The sequence below is a fragment of the Patella vulgata genome, chromosome 3 (assembly GCF_932274485.2).
Source record: "Patella vulgata chromosome 3, xgPatVulg1.2, whole genome shotgun sequence".
In the NCBI taxonomy this organism is placed as follows: domain Eukaryota; kingdom Metazoa; phylum Mollusca; class Gastropoda; family Patellidae; genus Patella; species Patella vulgata.
In genome coordinates, this window is record NC_065881.2 from 77,777,269 (window position 1) to 77,795,695 (window position 18,427).

Sequence of the window (18,427 nt, forward strand, 5' to 3'; positions counted from 1 at the left end):
CCGTAGATCTGTCAAAAGTTAGGAATATTCAAATTATTTAAGAATTAGTGCAATGTTAGCAACGCAGGCATTTGAAGGTTATTAGGTAAGATGGATAATTTCTGTAATGGAATTTGACAGATGAATTATAAAACATGTTTCTACAACACTCGTACATCTTATGACATGTTTTCTATCAAAACAAATTATATCTTTAAAACATCCAGCTAGATATGGTAGATTTGATTAAATTTCTCTATACATATCATGCAACTGTAAATTACACAATGTGTAATAATAGTAAAATGCTCCATTTCTTCAAGTGTGGTTCCCCTTTGTCAGTGATGCAGGAAGGAGGAACTGACAAGGACAGCTGTCTAGTCGTTTGGATGGCAGGAAAAACTAGGTCCTGTGTACACATTGGTGTGCACGTAAAAGATCCCTTGACAGTTGAAATTCGATATAAGAGTAGGCCGTAGTGCCGCTGTCCAGGTAAAATTTCCCTCATAGCACACTGTATGGCATATGCCCATCTTCATTAGCCCAGTTTGGAGCAGAACAGTAGGGCGTTAAATCCCATTTCAATTCATTCATTTCCATCACTTCAAATAGCCAATAGTCATACATGTAAGGATCAATATCACCATCCCTGCACGTGCCCAATGATGATCACAGTCAATTGCAAAATAACTCCATATTGCTAATAGTGAAAATAGTCAATTGCTCCATTCATGTTCGATCCCTGCATTGGCTGAGAAAGTTCATCTGGATTTTACCGGCATGGTTCCCCCTTGTCAGTGATGTAGGACAGAGCCTGGCAAGGGACAACTTATAGTCGTTCGGATGGGCTGTACAACCAAGGTTTCGAGTACATATTGGCGTGTACGTAAAATAACCCTTGACCATTGGACTTCAATATAAGAGTAGGCTGTTGCGCTGCAGCTGTCTGGGCAAAATTTCTCTCATAGCACACTACATGGTGTATGCCCGTCTTCTTTAGTGCAGTCGGCACAGAGTAGTAGAACGTTAAACCCCATTTCATTTCATTTCATTTCCATCTCTCCATATAACCAAAAGTGATAACATTCAACCGCATTAAAACACACACGATCAAAAGTATGTTTCTTCCTATTATCATGTACCCAAACAAGCATGGCACAAATGTAATCTGTCAATGAAATTGCAGCGAGGTCTAAAATGGATTTCAGGGTTTAAATTAAAGGATGAGTATTTTTGTTTAGATACATGTAAAGTATTGCTTCCAGCCTTTAGTGGATAAGTTAAAAGCATTCTGTGTTCCCCTGTCACAATAACATCCATTAAATTTACAAACTCGACTAATCAATTCAACTACTGGGTTACAAGTAACAAACATTACGTTACACACATGTTTCAAACTTAAAATTACCTGTAAAATAACTAAGAGATCTCATTTTTTTTAAAGATACATTATAGGAGATTCGATAACGAGTTGGCAGTTCTCACTATAATAGTTAAAAACTGGATAATGTAAATGTAATTTGCTGAAAATTTCATTCAAATTGATCCACTATGAACCGAGAACAAAGCGGTTGAAATTTCCAGCTAGCCTTGATCATCATTACTAAAGTCAGTACGATAAACAGCATAGTCTCGATTATCCATTTAATCGTTAAATCGTGAAGGAAAGTTATGCAGTAAATCGGCTCATAATCCACTAAGGATCGCAGGCTAGCGATGCCATCTAGAGTTGATTATGGTCTGGATAGGTTAATTTAATGTCTAATTAACAAGCCAACAGTGAGGCTGATGTCCCCCGCCGAAATAGGAAAATAATTAGAGAGTTATTGTGTTCCAAAGTCTCAGCAAATCAAATTGCTTATCGCTCTGCTTAATCTGAGCAGAAAATGCTCATTATTGATCTTAGTCAAGGTATTACTGTAATGAAACTATACACCAAGTTTCATCACTCTCACTTAATTAGAACTAAAGTTATAGTGTCCCAAAGCATCAACCAATCAAATTGTTTATCTCTGCTTACCCTAAGCGGAACGGACAGACAAACAGACAGACGGACGAACCCATTTTAATAGTTCCCTGCTTTCTTCGAAAGGCGGGGGACAATAAGCATGAACATTTACTCAATTCGAAGATCAACCAATCAAATTGTTTATCTCTGCTTACCATAAGCGGAACGAACAGACAGACAAACAGACAGACGGACGAACCCATTTTAATAGTTCCCTGCTTTCTTCGAAAGGCGGGGGACAATCAAAGTAGGAGAGTTATTGTTTTCCAAAGTCTCGACCAATCAAATTGCGTATCGCTCTGCTTACCCTGAGCAGAAAATGCTCATTATCAAACTTAGTCAAGGTATTACTGTAATGAAACTATACACCAAGTTTCATCAATCTCACTTAATTAGAACTAAAGTTATCGTGTCCCAAAGCATCAACCAATCAAATTGCTTATCTCTGCTTACCCTAAGCTGAAAATGCTCATCTTCGAACTCCATCAAGGCATTGACCTAATCAACACATACACCAAGTTTGAACATTCTAGCTCAATTAGGAAGAGAGTTATCGTGCCCCAAAGTATCAACCAATCAAATTGCTTATCTCTGCTTACCCTAAGCGGAAAATGCTCATCTTCGAACTCCATCAAGGCATTGACCTAATAAACACATACACCAAGTTTGAACATTCTAGCTCAATTAAAAGTTATCGTGTCCCAAAGCATCAACCAATCAAATTGCTTATCTCTGCTTACCCTAAGCGGAAAATGCTCATCTTCGAACTCCATCAAGGCATTGACCTAATCAACACATACACCAAGTTTGAACATTCTAGCCCAATTAGGAAGAGAGTTATCGTGTCCCAAAGCATCAACCAATCAAATTGCTTATCTCTGCTTACCCTAAGCGGAAAATGCTCATCTTCGAACTCCATCAAGGCATTGACCTAATAAACACATACACCAAGTTTGAACATTCTAGCTCAATTAGGAAGAGAGTTATTGTGTCCCAAAAAGTGTGACGGACAGACAGACGGACAGACAGAAGGACAGACAGACGGACAGACAGACAGACAGACAGACAGACAGACGGACGAACCCATTTTAATAGTCCCCTGCTTTCTTCGAAAGGCGGGGGACAATAATTTAGATAACATTTCAGGCCTAAAGAAAGACCTGCAATAGACAGATTTAGCTCTTGCATAATGTATGTTTAATGTGAAACTTTTACCACAATAAAGTTTCTTAACCTTCGCAGTGTACGTAGATCACATAATGCTCCAAATGATAGTTCAGCAGTAATTTTTTTTTAAAAATTCAACCCTTTGAGTGGTCTGAAATATGCACTTTATAAAGTTTGTTAAGAGTTTTGATGTTTCGGTTGCAGACTTGTACGTGACAAGAAATTATATCACCTTCCTTACCTCCTCGGTTTTTCTCCATGCCTAAAGATCCCTACACCCAATCAAATTGTTGAAATAAAGGTACATTATATGTTAGTCCTATATGACCGGGCCACAAGTTCACAAAGCATTCTCTGATTTAATAGTCGGATTCGGTTTGTTACATAATTCCTATCCGTCGGCTTTTCGGGTAGAAATCATGGAATAAGCTTTATTTTGTAGGTTTTGATGTTTGATTACAAAAAACCAATGTTGACATTTTTTCTGAGTAGGTCTTCGTAGTATGGGACGCCATTATTTGAAGGTAGCCATTTTGCGATAATATTCCAACTTATTTTATTATTTTCACCTTATTTATAATGTTATCGACATATCAACTGTGATTTGGCAATGTATTAATATTGGCAGGGTTCATGACTATACTTCAGATTGTTTTCGATCTTTTCAGTATGATATTTCCAAGATGGCGACCATTTTTGGCGGGAAAATCGGACGATGTGCTGATTTCGATTAAGTAGTAGTGCTTGGTGTCAAAATATATGTTTTCGGGGCCACATATTCCATTTCTGACATTTACAACCTTGTAAAATGATCACATGTTCATATACTTAGCATATTTCCAAGATGGCGGTCATTTTTTGGCGGGAAAATAGGACGATGTGTTGATATTGATTAAGTAGTCGTCGTTGGTGTCAATATATATGTTTTCAAGGGCACAGAATCCATTTCGGTCAGTAACAACTGTGTAAAATGATTATTTTGCACATTTACAATATGACGGCCATTTTTGGCGGGAAGATGGAACGATGTGCGGATATTGAATAAGTAGTCGTCTATGGTACCAGGATATATTTTTTGGGGAGCATATTCCATTTTTGCCGTTTACAACTGTGTAAAATTATCACATGTTCACATATTTAGCATATTTTCAATATGGCTTTCCTTTCGGGCGGGAAAATGGGACGATGTGCTGATTTTGATTACGTAGTCGCGTTTTTGTGTCAATATTTGTTTTTCGGGGGTGCAGATGCGATATCTGCCATTTACAAGTGCGGGAAATGGTGGTATGTTTACACATTCAGGATATTTTTGTTTGTGGCAGGACGTTTTCTAAACACATTACTGTAAAGGTTTCTGAATCCAATTCTGCTATGTATAAGCCTGTAGCATGTTCCTGGAAGCCTGTGCCGAGTTTATCCATTAGGTATATTATCCAACAATGTAGTAGTTTAACTCCAGCGCAATATCATTCCACGTGTTCGTATTACATTCATCTTGGAAGTCAGTTGATAACATAATCTATGCTATGAGGGCTTCTTTGCAAGTATTTCATTTACAGCCACGTCCCCACCACTATCATACGCGTTGCTGCCAGGCTGGAACGGAGCTCCTGGCCATATGCTTGCTACGCTGTTACGACCTTTATGTATATATAGGGAACATACTGAGCCTCGTCCATCAGCTCCAGTCTAGCACCCAAAAAGGAAACCTCAAGAAAACTATGAAATGTTCTTGATTGCTTGACTATTGGTTGTTTTCTGCTTTGAAAGTGAATGAGGACGGGTGAGCATGGCACAGTCTCTATAGACATGACGAGAGAACGTCTTACACCTGGTAGGCATGTCACTGGAGTGTGGTGAGAAAGTATCCCGGTCTGACTGGTAACCGTGAGATCATGGTGGGAACACATTTCGCGCAGCCAGATCTTGGCAATGAGCGTAGATAGGTCTTGTAGTAAGCGCTTGGTGTGGTCGTTGCAGGTGCATGATGGGCACGTGGCGTAAGCACCACGCTGTCGCTATGCTCTTTTTGCCTTCATGCCAGGAATAGGCTTTACTTTCCCAGGAAAATCGATGATAAATAAATGCTAATAATGTGTTTAGAAAACGTTCCACCATCTTGGAAATATGATAAATTGGTGAACATACGACCATTTTACGTAGTTGTATATGACAGAAATCAAATCTGCCTCCCCGAAAACATATATATTGTCACCAACGACAACTACTTAATCGAAATCAACCCATCGTCCGATTTTTCCGCCACAAGTGGCAGCAATATTGAAAATATACTAAATTTGTGAACATGTGATCATTTTACAAGGTTGTAAATGTCGGAAGTTGATTCTGCGCCCCCGTAAACATATATATTGACACCAAACACTACCACTTAATCAAAATCTGCACATCGTCTCATTTTCCCGCCAAAAATGCCCGCCATCTTGGTAATATGCTAAGTATATGAACATGTGATCATTTTACAAGGTTGTAAATGTCAGGAAAGGAATTTGTGATGCCGAAAACATATATATTGACACCAAACACTACTACTTAATCGAAATCAGCACATCGACCGACTTTCCCGCTAAAAATGGGCGCCATCTTGGAAATATCATCATGAAATGATGGAAAACTATCTGAGATATAGTCATGAATGCCGCCAATATTAATACATTGCCAAATCACAGTTGATATGTCGATAACATTATAAATAAGGTGAAAATAAAAAATAATTTGGAATATTATCGCAAAATGGCTACCCTCAAATAATGGCCTCCCATACTGTGAAGACCTACTCAAAAAAAATGTCAACATTGGTTTTTTGTAATCAAACATCAAAACCTACAAAATAAAGCTTATTCCACGATTTCTACCCGAAAAGCCGACGGATTTACATTAACGATCGGACTATAAGTTCAGAATTTACTTAACTTTCAATCACTGTTTATGAGAAATATCTTTGATCCAGAAACACAAAACTTACTGATGTATTTGATACATTAAAACAACCAAAGTTTGATAAAGGGCTATATTTTTGTTAAAATAAGGCAAACAATTTTGAGTAAATTCTTAAGTCTGAGAATGCTTTGTGGACTTGGGGCCTGCTTTGTGATTGTTAAACCCCCATTTCTCTCCCCCTTTCTCCATCTTCATCTCTCACCACTTGGAACGATTATTAGAATGTATAGATGGTTCTTATAAATACATTAGTACACAGAGATACTAAGTAACCATAAAAGCTTTTATATTAAGGATTGTCATTATTTTCTATTCTTAAATATGAAGCATACAAATACTAATCCCGGCATTATTAATTCCATCATTACCTGCGATTCCATTATTAATTTTATTACAAAAAAAATCTGTTAATGCTACAAATAGAAAGTCCTATCATTATCTTTCTGATCGGAAATTGTTCTATAAATTTTTTAGCAATGTTAATCCATATCCTGGAGCAAAATGAATATATCCAAGATATTTTTTTCCCTTTCACAATGGTAAACTTTAAAAGAAATGGTACATGATAATTACCATAGCAACCCTCCTGAGTTGATTCTAAACACAGTTTGACTATCAAAATAATCAGAGATTTTAAGCCAATCAGATTATGAGTGGTCAGTATGTGTCATATATTTCAAGGTCACCAGATACATTACCAGATCCTGCAGCAGGTGATCAGATATTCTTCCTGAAAACCTGCAGGTGATCAGGTTCAAATATGATATTTTTGTAAGCTGCTTATAGCTCATAACAAATCTTAATCTGTTAAGTTTTCAGAATTAAACCTAAATGTCTTGTGCCGTGACACAAATCTATACTATGAAGTCGGGAGTCACAGAGTCTCCGCAAGTATCGTACTGGCTCACTTATAATTGCCGGTATACGAAATGAAATGAAATGGGGTTTAACATCCTACTTTTCTGGGCCGATGGAGCTAATACAAAATTTCGCCATTCTGACAAGAGGGAAAGAGAGAGAAATGGGGTTTAACGGCAACTGGTCATAAAACTAGGCCATTTTGGGACTAATACAAGGTTCAATTTTATTTCAATAATTCCCTTGCGTGTAGGAATCTTTAGCAGTGGGAGGAAACCAGAGAACCCGGAGAAAACCCACAAGGTTTGACAGGCAAACCTACTCCATGTCACGTACAACCAGGGAATCAAAACAATGCCAGTTGACTCAATGACTGACCTTATGATACAACGTGCATGTGCTAACCATTCGGCCAGCCAACCCCGCCATTTTGACAAAACTTCATTACCCGTACTATAGGTCCTTACTGAATCATGTCTCAAACGTACAAGTGGTAGCTATAGTTTAAATGATATTAAATAAAAATGATACGAAACTTACCTTCACTAAAAGCAGTTATAATAAATTTAAAACCCCGCCCTGAAGGACCCTCGGAATTAGTTCTGAAAAATAAAAGAAATAAAACATGTAAAAGTGTGATTTATTCGGTTTACTTCAATCTTGGTGCAAGAAGTGAAGACAATGAGACTTTATTGGACAACCTGTGAAATGAAATAGAATTTAACGTCACACCACCATGAATTAGCTCAGAAATTCAAGAATTGTCAAACCATCAAAGGTTATTGATATAAGTAGCCTACATCAGTCGTTGTTATTTGAATATTAGAGGAGAGCCGAAAAAAGCTCTCCTTAATCAACAAATAGAAAAAATCGCTCCCCTAAAAAAGCTCTCCCAGTTTTAATAAGAAAAGTGATCTGATATCAAGGAGAGTGATTAGTTGTGTATATGGGAAATGGTTCTGAAAATTAATGACTGCATGTTAGGGTGTCATTCCTGGTTTCATAAATGATAATAAACCCCCAATGACTTTGTAAAGGAGAGCGATTTTCAATTTTAAGGGGAGGGAAAAAAAAAACTCCCCTCGGTCGACATTCAGGTGAGTGGCAGGCGCTTGAGAGCGATGGCTCGCCTTAAAAAACAATGACTGCTTTATGTATTGTAGATAGTATAGAAATGGAAATGAACCTTCTTGTACACAAAAGAACAATACATCGATTGAGAAATATTCCCTTTAATTATGGTTGTTTGGGTTGGGTTGTTTTTTTTACGGGGGTGGGGTGGTGTGCTTGCTGGTTGTAAGTTAGTTTTTATTTAAAGTGAAGTCTGCACCATGAAAACTTGAGAAGAATCAGAGAGCTTTAACTGTGTGCTACTTGTCAGACGCACTACAATTCTATTCACATACTTATTTGAGAAATATCTGCGAGAGAGTGTTTTATGTTGTGCTATGAGCATGGCTATATGTGGAATTAGCGCAATATAAATGGACTTATTATCATTATTACCACTACAGACTCAGGGTTGTGAAACACACAGGGGATGCTTGCATCTGAAACACAGATCCATTCATTTGATTTGATAGCACTTTTATTATTTATTACTTATAACATCAACATAGTGTGTGTCTGTGAGGTGTCTTGTCCACATGTTTGTCTTCCAGGTTTCCATACGACTGTCGTGTGATTTCCATGTGTGGTGTGATTCTTCTACATTTATTAATAGGAAACAGGTAAGTATGCAATGGTGTAAATTGGTAGAACCCTCATGGGCCCAGTTATTTTCAGTACATAATGCGCATACATTAAATAATGATCTTAAACACTTTAAACACTCTCAAACTAAAACCAGTTTAAATTAACTTTTCTTTGTCGAGCTCCTGCCCATCTTCATTAACTATAGCAGTATAGTAGGATGTTAAACCCCATTTCATTTCATCTGTCGAGTTCCAGAAACAACTGTGCTGAAAACAGCCTGGGCAGAGACACAAAATAGAAGGTAAGATATTTGTTAGGCCGGATCTGGACCTGGTACATCACACTTTATGGAGGCCCAGAGAAAATTGAGTTTTATACATTGTAAAGTCTTTTCGGCTTAGACTACATGTACTTACAATTAAATAAACCATCGTGGAGCAATTAATGCAACCATTGGGTGATTTAGAAGGTTGGAAACTGTCAGCAATTGGTAATAAATTTGTCTTACAACATATCCCAATGGATTTATAAATTAATTTGGGTATTGGGAGTTTTTCGACTCCTAGACAGCCATTAGACAGACAGACTATCTAGGAAAGAGTTTTTTTTAAGACGATTTGAATAGATTCTTTTGTATTTATTTAGTAATCTCTGCACTAGACCAAAGATGTGGTTTTCATTTCATGTTCTACAAAATTAATACATCAGGAACTACTTTAATAATGTAGAGAATCAGAAATCTTCAGACCTTAAATGATGAATTATAGACAAAATCCTTAAGGCAATTAAGACTGGTATAAAAATATCATTTTTTAGTCTAGTGGGTGTGAAATATATATTTTTCACAAAGTAAAATAAATATCATTAATTTGAATGCCAAGAGACCAAACATTTTATCCCAAAAGAAGAGTAAATTTGATCTCTTAACTCTTATATGTATATTATATCAATTATAATTTGCTTGATTATGTTGAGAGACCCAGCAACAAAACATTGCTTTAATTAATAGTACCCAGTAATTGTGTTCCATATGATAGTTTTGTGTCCAGCTATCATGATAAAAACAAGAGGCAAATTCATTGTAAGTAGCAATGAGTCTATGCAAGGCAGTATGATTTGTTGTTACTAATCATATTAATTGGAGTACCGCTGTTCAGACAAAATTTCCCTCATAGCACATTGTATGCCCATCCTCATTAGCCCAATTAGAGCATAACAGTAGGACCTTAAACCCCATTTCATTTTTATTGTTGAAGAGGTATAATAATTTTAAAGTCTAAAATCTTTAGGTAACATCCCTTACTGCAAACAGATGTTATTTTGGTTGCAAACTAATTTAAGAATTAGTTTTTTCCAACACATTTTAGAAACATGGAGGTTTGTAAGATTCAATAGGTGAGAGATATATATATATAGACAGAGAGAGAGAGATAGAGATGTAATAAACCAAGAAGTAGTAGACCCATAAAGTTGTGTTATTATGAATATTATACCTCTACTTCTAATTGTCATTCAAGGATATTAATAACAATATTGCCACATTAATGTAAAGGTTAATCAGAGTTAATCTAAACAAGTTTCTACTGACCACTATTCACAAACAATCAAGATTTGTACAATGACAGCGGAGAGTCCAATGTTGGAATGTTTTTCCATAGAAATTGATGACAATTACGAAAAGAGGATTAAATACATCAGACCACAAACTGTTTCAATGAAAATAACTCAAAAGGCACTGACATGACACGACATAAAATCAAGATTATGTCTTCATTAAGAATATTAATACTAGTATTTGCAATTCACTGGCATTGTTAAGAAAAACAATCCCAATCCAGACAATACTAGAATACAACATTACCGCTTCTATTGTTCTAACATACCACTTTTTATTGATCTACAAGTGACCGGAACGTTTAGCTTTCATTCTGTCTCCGAGCTGATAGGCTGTTTCCTCGTAAAGTCGTCAACCTTACCCGGAGTTGTAGACAACAGGATGTGGAGATGATAGGAGCATAACCTCCAGGATAAACATCAAATGGAGTTTCTCTAATTGGTAATTTAGTGATGAGTCAATTTGATTTATCTCATTGAATTAATGATTTTGATTGAAATTAAACTTGAATAGTTCTTGATCAATAGCTTGAATAATGTATTAAAATCTAACTAATTACCCTAATTGTCTTACATAATAATGGAGACAATGTACACTTCATGTACTATTATTAGTAATAAAGAGACGAAATGTTGTCGGGGCATTTTTTAAATCAAAAGGTATTCTTCAAGAAACATGTACATGAACTGTTTGAAGTCATCAAGATCTGAACATTTACTGGTACTGTAACTCATTACATAATAATGGAGACAATGTACACTTCATGTATTATTATTAGTAATAAAGAGATGAAATGTTGTGGGGCATTTTTTAAACCAAAAGGTATTCTTCAATAAACATGTACATGAACTGTTTGAAGTCATTAAGATCTGAACATTTACTGGTACTGTAACTCAAGTACTACTTGCTTCATGTGTTTAGAAAAAGCATTGTTCCAATATAACACAAGTATGTGAATTTACCTTTTACAAGTAATCTCAACACAATGACACTTTCTTTAAAGGTTAACATTTTTCAAAGAGCAATTTATTTTGTTAAACCCATTATTTTATCTAAAAACACCTACATGTACATGCATTTATGGTTTAATTATTGACTTCATGATATTGATTTTACTGTTACAGAAAGCAACAGTTTAAAGTATTTTCCTTTCATGCTGAAAATAAATTTGTATTAGCCTGTTTTTTTTTAAAAGAGATTTTTTTAAAACAATTGCCTAATGGAGAAACTTGAGAATTCATAATCCAATTTCCTTATTATAATCTCATATTCTTCCTAGCAGAATAATTTTTTAGTAAAAGACTTTACAATTTAAAAGTAGATGAAGAAAAATTTGCCGTTTGCGACAGAATAATGAATATATTGCAGTTTAAAAACCTTACTGCCCTAGTTAATAAATTTTGCAAGATTTACGATGCTCTGGTTTCTGTTAAAGAATGTTTGACTCTATGGGGCTAAAAGCACATATTAATGTAATATGAATGTATAAAAAGTGATTTATATGTGATTTTTAAATAAACTATTGTAATTTCTAATCAATAATATTTGGTAAAATACATGTGTATATAAGCAGACCAAATTGACAACAGTTGTTTATTATTTTTATTTTGTCATTTTTGAATCAGCTAGAACTTCTTATTTCTGCTTTGTCTTGTAAGATATGTGTTTCTTTGATCATTACAAATTGCACCCAAACCCATAGAATACAGGATTCATAAAATCTTCAATATGTCTTAAATATTGGATATTAGAATCCCATATTTTCAAAGCAAGACAACAACATCAATATTAATTGATATGGACTAATACTGAATTATAATTCGTGTTTTTAATTTCAAATATTATGTGGGTAATTTTGCCCGGGCAGCGGCACTATGGCCTACTCTGATATCAAAGTGCCAAGGGATTTTTTATGTGCACGCTAATGTTTGTATGGGACCTTGGTTTTTCATCCCACATGAACAACGTCCTGCATCACTGGGGAAAATATTACGTTAAATATAGAGTTAGAGGTTTAGCTTCTTTAAAACAGCACAATTTCATTCAGTCTAGATATATACATGATTAATATCAAGGAAAAATATAATTAGTATTACAGTAGACATCCATCAAAACTAATCAGCAATAGACATTAATAATGTTAGTCTTGTTACATTATGTCACAATAACATCTTTATAAGTCAGATATTTTGTCTCTTCCCTGCATTGGCCGAGAAAGTTCATCCAGATTTTCCGGCGTGGTTCTCCCTTGTCAGTGATGCAGGATGGAGGGCCTGACAACGACAGGTGTATAGACGTTCGGATGGGATGAAAAACCGAGGTCCCGTGTACACATTGGGATTATCAATGAATTAGATTTTAATTCATTACACAAAATCTGAAACCTTCACTGAAGAGTATCACCATATTCATTCTTCTCATTAAGTATTTTCAGCTCTTATTTTTTTGTTAAATTTAAATAATCTATTGGTCATATCCTTAAATGGCAATTAGAAGTAGAGATATAATATGCATAACACAAATTTTAAATGGATATACTATTTCTCCACAGCTTCTTATTTAAAAACACCTTTCAGCCCTCATTTTTGTTAAATTTAATTAAGGGAGAGAGAGAGCGAGAGAAATGGGGTTTAAAGTCCACTCGACACAAACTAGGTCATTTTGGGACTAACATATGGTTTAATTTTATTTCAATAATTCACTTGCACATAGGGGTCTTTAGCAGTGGGAGGAAACCAGAGGACCCGGAGAAAACCCACAAGGTTGGACAGGCGAAAATGATTTATTAGTCATATCCTTAAATTACATTAAGAAGTAAAGGACTGTATGATATTCATAATAACACAAATGAATGGGTTTACAAATCCTTGGTTGATTTCATGCAACATTTCATTCTTACTATTGCTGGATCAATCTGTAAGATGACTAAAATGTTGCATGAAATAGACCAAGAAGTTTTCAATCCATAAAGTTATGTTATTATGAATTTATTGGTCTTTTCTCTCAGCACACCTTAAACTACATGTATCAAATAAGAGTTCTTGTCCTTCCATCAGAGACATCCATATTGGCTCTGATGGTCCTTTATCCAGAGAAATTAATATGTGCCTGATGAATTCAGACACCTAATATTCATTTAATGTCTGGCCTGGAAATAACGGTTTTAGATGTACCTGACAAAATGTCAGGCACTAATGAAATAGTACCTGACATTTTCAACTTAGTGTCGGACATGTATTAATAATATCAGGAAAAAAGACAAATCAGTGCCGGACAAAATGACAGGCACCAGAGGTTTTGTGCCTGACAAAGTCTGAATCTGTGCCTGACATTGTCAGTGACAGGTGCCTTATTTCCAGGCTTGTTTAATGTATTTCTATATATATCAAAGGTCTATTCTCACAGCACACCTTTCACAATAAAATAAAAGCTGTTGTCTTTCCATCAGCTATCTACTCTCATAGTCCTTTCCCATGTGAAATTAATCTGTGCCTAATGAATTCATACACCTACATGTAATATTCATTTATTGTGCTTATATAAATATCAAATAAACATTCCATGTGAAATTAATCTGTGTCTAATGAATTCATACTACTACATGTGAAATAGGGTGTCAATCTGGTTAAAATACAGATTTATATTTCATTTCGTTTTTTCATACTTTCAATGGCCTACGCTCTACACTACATGAAGATCTGACAGGTTTAGTGGAAAGTCGGGGCAGGGGTCATACGAGCGGCTTTTGACCCTATGGCATCAGACATTTGATTAAGCAATCAGCGTTGATGTTTCTAGTGGGTTACCCACAGTTCAGTGCACCTCAAGCCAAAAACCTGCCGTAACTGACCGTTTCATTAGCTAATCCCTCGCATCATCCAGAATGCAGGTTATATAACAACTCTTCCAGATCCTACTATAGTAAAGATAAGCAAATCGAAATTTTGAACTATAAAAACAAAACGAAATAGGATCTGTGTTTTAATCAGATTGGTAGGGTGTTAAACCCTATTTCATTTAACGTACTTATATATACATGTATATCAAAAGTTCATTTTACTACAAGATTAGTTATTTGTGCATGTAAATGTCTACTCGTCAATTTTAACTGTCACAGGTTGATTAGTTTTCCGTAATGAATTACTTCCCTTAGATACCAATATCAAACTCATTAACAATAATTCTTATTAATAGAGACCTCCAATGGAGAAAGCATGTGACAACCTTTTTGACCTATATAGACAAGTTCAACCAGTGGCTTATTTACGACACTAACAACAGAAGTACTGGATGAACATAACTGAAATGCGGACTAATACCCCTGCCAATTATTCCAACACCCTGATAACAAAAGAGTTCTTATTAAGGGGCAGATAATGAGAATAGGTGACATGCTGTGACCTTTTAACCCATGGTGCAAATTTTAAAGGAGGGACAAAATGGTTGGTGTCAAATATTGACATATTGGATCTGCTGATGTATAATAAGCAGCAATGGCGGTAATTTATGGAGTCCCTTGAGTGGAAATTGCAGACACATTGACTTCTATTCCTATAAACAAGATTATCTACAGGTTTATATTATCATATACGTGGTATCTACATGTAGCTACTGTTTCTGTTTCGCTCTACACATCTGCAGCTGAAGAAATATTATATTATAAAATAAACTTGTAAAAACATATTTGAAGTAAAAAAAAGATGCATTTTCACATTTCTATATTGCACAAATTTCTGAGTTAGATTTCCATGGAGATCGATAAACATGCAAAAACACAATATTGCAAGCAAAAAAGATGTTTTTCATTCTTCTATTCTTTAATGGAGATTGAATGTAAGCATACTCAACATATCAAGAAGTGGATCCATTTAATCGTGTATACATTTACGTCATTAAATATTTCTTTACTTATATTTCAAAGTAAGCATTGAATTTTTATTAATCTTCTGCAAGTAAATACATGTAGTTAATACAGGAAATAGAGCTTAACTGTTCCGGTTTTCCTTGCAGTGTTGGCCGAGAAGATTACTTGGGAATTTTCAGCCTTGTTTCCCCATGTCAGTGGAACAAAACGGAGGCCTTGACAATAAAAGGGTCTAGTCATTCAGATGGGATGGAAAAAACCCAACAAGGTCTTATGTGTAATATTTGCAGCATATTAAAGATTGGCTGAAAGTATGAAGTCAGAATAAGTGTAGGTCTACTGTAGTGCCACTGTACAGGCAAAATGTACCTAATAACACAATACATGGCATAAGCCCGTCTTCAATAGCCCAGAGAGAAAGAGAAATAGGGTTTAAAGTCCACTTGACACAAACTAGGTCATTTTGGGACTATAATATGGGTCAATTTTATTTCATTAATTCGCTTGCACGTTGGGGTCTTTAGCAGTGGGAGGAAACAAGAGGACCTGGAGAAAACCCATGAGGTTGGACAGGCGACCCTACTCCTTGCTATGTACCAGCACCACTTGACTCAATGACAGACCTTATGATGCAACCATTACATCACCCAACGCCCCTTAGTGTACATAAACAGGACGTTAAACTTCATTGCATTAAATTTCCATTTGATTTCAATGCAAACACAACTTCAGATGCTAAAATTAAATCTATTTTTTTTTTTAAATTTATGTACAAAAAGCCTTGATGATGTACTACATGTTTGTTTATTAATGTTGTAACATGTAAAAATAATATTGATTTATTTGAAGAATAAAGGTCAAAATGACTCCAAGTCAATTACATTTTAACTTAATTATTTATAGAATACACACTCTATTAAATAATCATTAAGTTAATATAAAGAATAAAACGCAAAAAATAAAACAAACATGAATTGCTATCAAGGATCTATTGAATCACAGAGAGTCTGAATAGATAAATATAAGCACCATGCTTTTCACTATAAAATTTTACAATTTTTTTTACCATAATCGCCATAATCCCAATTATTTTGTTAAATATAATTTGAAGTGTTTTTAATCTAAATTGTTTTTCGATGGCATTTAGTAATTGAACTGGAATATACAGGTCACAATTCTATAGAATACAATTACTGCTGATTACTGAGTGACGCTTCGACTACGCTTCAATCTCTAGTCAATATCAAGCAATGATAAAATATAAAATATAACAAGACAATATACATCTAGTAGAAATCTCACTCAGTAATAAGCAATAATTGTATTTTATAGAATTGTGACCTGTATATGTTTTTAAACTATAATCCAGTTACTAAATGCCTGTAAAAGATTATTGTTCTTGTGTTTTAATGTTAATTTTTTTGAAATTTTAATCTGATGGCATGTGAATTGTTTGACAAAGTTTTCCATCAGGTAAAATCGAGTCAATACCCCACCTGTATATGTACATAAATCATCATTCTGTTTGTCCAGATGAGCAAAATCCAGCAGCATGTACATGTACACTACTATTAGGACAGATACCACTACTCCCTGTAGCTGCACCTCCACCCACCTCTCCCCAATCTTGTTCCAATAGTCGAAACCTCTGCCACAGAAATTGTGAAATAGATCCTTTCTGATGCCCAATGACAGCCCGTACAGTGGTTTTGCAAATGCTATTCGATAGGTGTATATATGCTAGTAGTATTGCAAAAAGAGAATAGCTAAGGCTGGGCTCGGGAGGCTGGGTGGTGGCACGTTTGGTATAATGTATTGAAAAAGATTTTTTTTTCAGTCAAGACAGTAGAAGGATACAGGACGCCGGATACAATTTTCACTGCTACATGTATAATGCTGGAATGTATGTTTCTGTTTCTATATCATTTGTATCTTGTTTTTGTTTTTCTTTGATGGGGGGGTGGAGTGGGACACACAAACTCAAGGACCGCTCCACATGACACAAACTTGAGCTACGTCACTGATTGCAACAACAGACAACATCCATTTTGTCTGTTGCACGAATTACAATCCTGTCACAGTAAACACAAATTTTGATCCATCGAACCTATCTTGTTCGGATAAAATCAATGTTAACGGAGCCATAACCAGATAGCGGCAGCATCTTCGACCTATGACAAATGATTTTGTTTTTATTGATGGTTTATTGTTACTATCTGTGGCTATAATAAAAGTTAATTCATTGGGAGACGGAGATCAAATTAGTCTGTTGTATTAATCACATGGGACGGAACATGACACAACCACTGTACAAACACGTCTGGATAATCAGCAATAATGAACACTCAGACACTGCATGCAACAAACACGTCTATTCTATAGGGGATGTCATGTGTCAGGTTGCGACGTCATATCATCACAGATATGACAAGAGCAGTCAGTATTGACATTCAGATGTTGTTACATCTGTATTTTAAAGATGTTAATTTGATGTCTTTTACTAGAATAATTTAATGTCTGGTTATATTTGGACAAAATCAGAGAAATTCAGGCACTGTAACCTGTGCCCCTTCTTATTCTGAGGCTTTGCGTACGCTAACACCGCGGGGTGATATCAAAGACAAGTGTCTCTTAGTAAACTTGCCAGATAACTTAGTCTAGCAAATATAAAGGATAAAAATACAAGAGCTGGTTAGAAAGTTTTATCGCCCCTATTTTCTTGGCTAAAGGCACAATCTTACCTTTTCCAGACACAGCGAGACCTAAGCCGCACTCCCACCCAACTTAAATAGTTCTGTACGCCCTATTTGTACATTAGATGGACACTTTACATTTGGCCAACATGCGTTACTCAATTATACATCTTTTTAGATCCATTTGAAGTCTGTGAAATTGACAAAACCATATAGTATAAGCTTTCGTGTCAATACTATCATCTACTTAACAGAAAACAACAACAATAGCAAAATCTACTAAACAGATCTTTTCAAGAATCTTCTTCATATTATCTATTATAGAGATGTAGAATTTATCATAGACATTTAACAATATAGGGTAACAATATTCTGAACTCAGCAGGATGTGTCAAAATGGTTTGAAATGATAATTGGCGGTAATTTAGTTGAGGTGGGGTGTACTGTTTTGACACTAACATGAATTATCTTGAAATGTTAAACATGTCAAAAAACTTGTTGCTCCACTTCTCTACAACTTATATACAAACATTATACCAGACAAAAAACTTCTACAAGGTGCAAGAAACTCAAAAGTATTTACTTATTAA

At 35.3% G+C, this 18,427-nt stretch overlaps 1 protein-coding gene across 1 annotated transcript in view; it reads right to left on the reverse strand.

Annotated features, from left to right (window-relative positions):
* Positions 1 to 18,427, reverse strand: part of LOC126816865 (uncharacterized) — a 116,027-nt gene that overhangs the window by 51,656 nt on the left and 45,944 nt on the right. The window contains exon 4 of the mRNA XM_050543655.2: positions 7,511 to 7,572. Within this exon, the coding sequence (XP_050399612.2) occupies positions 7,511 to 7,572 (62 nt within the window). The remainder of the gene's footprint in view (positions 1 to 7,510; positions 7,573 to 18,427) is intronic.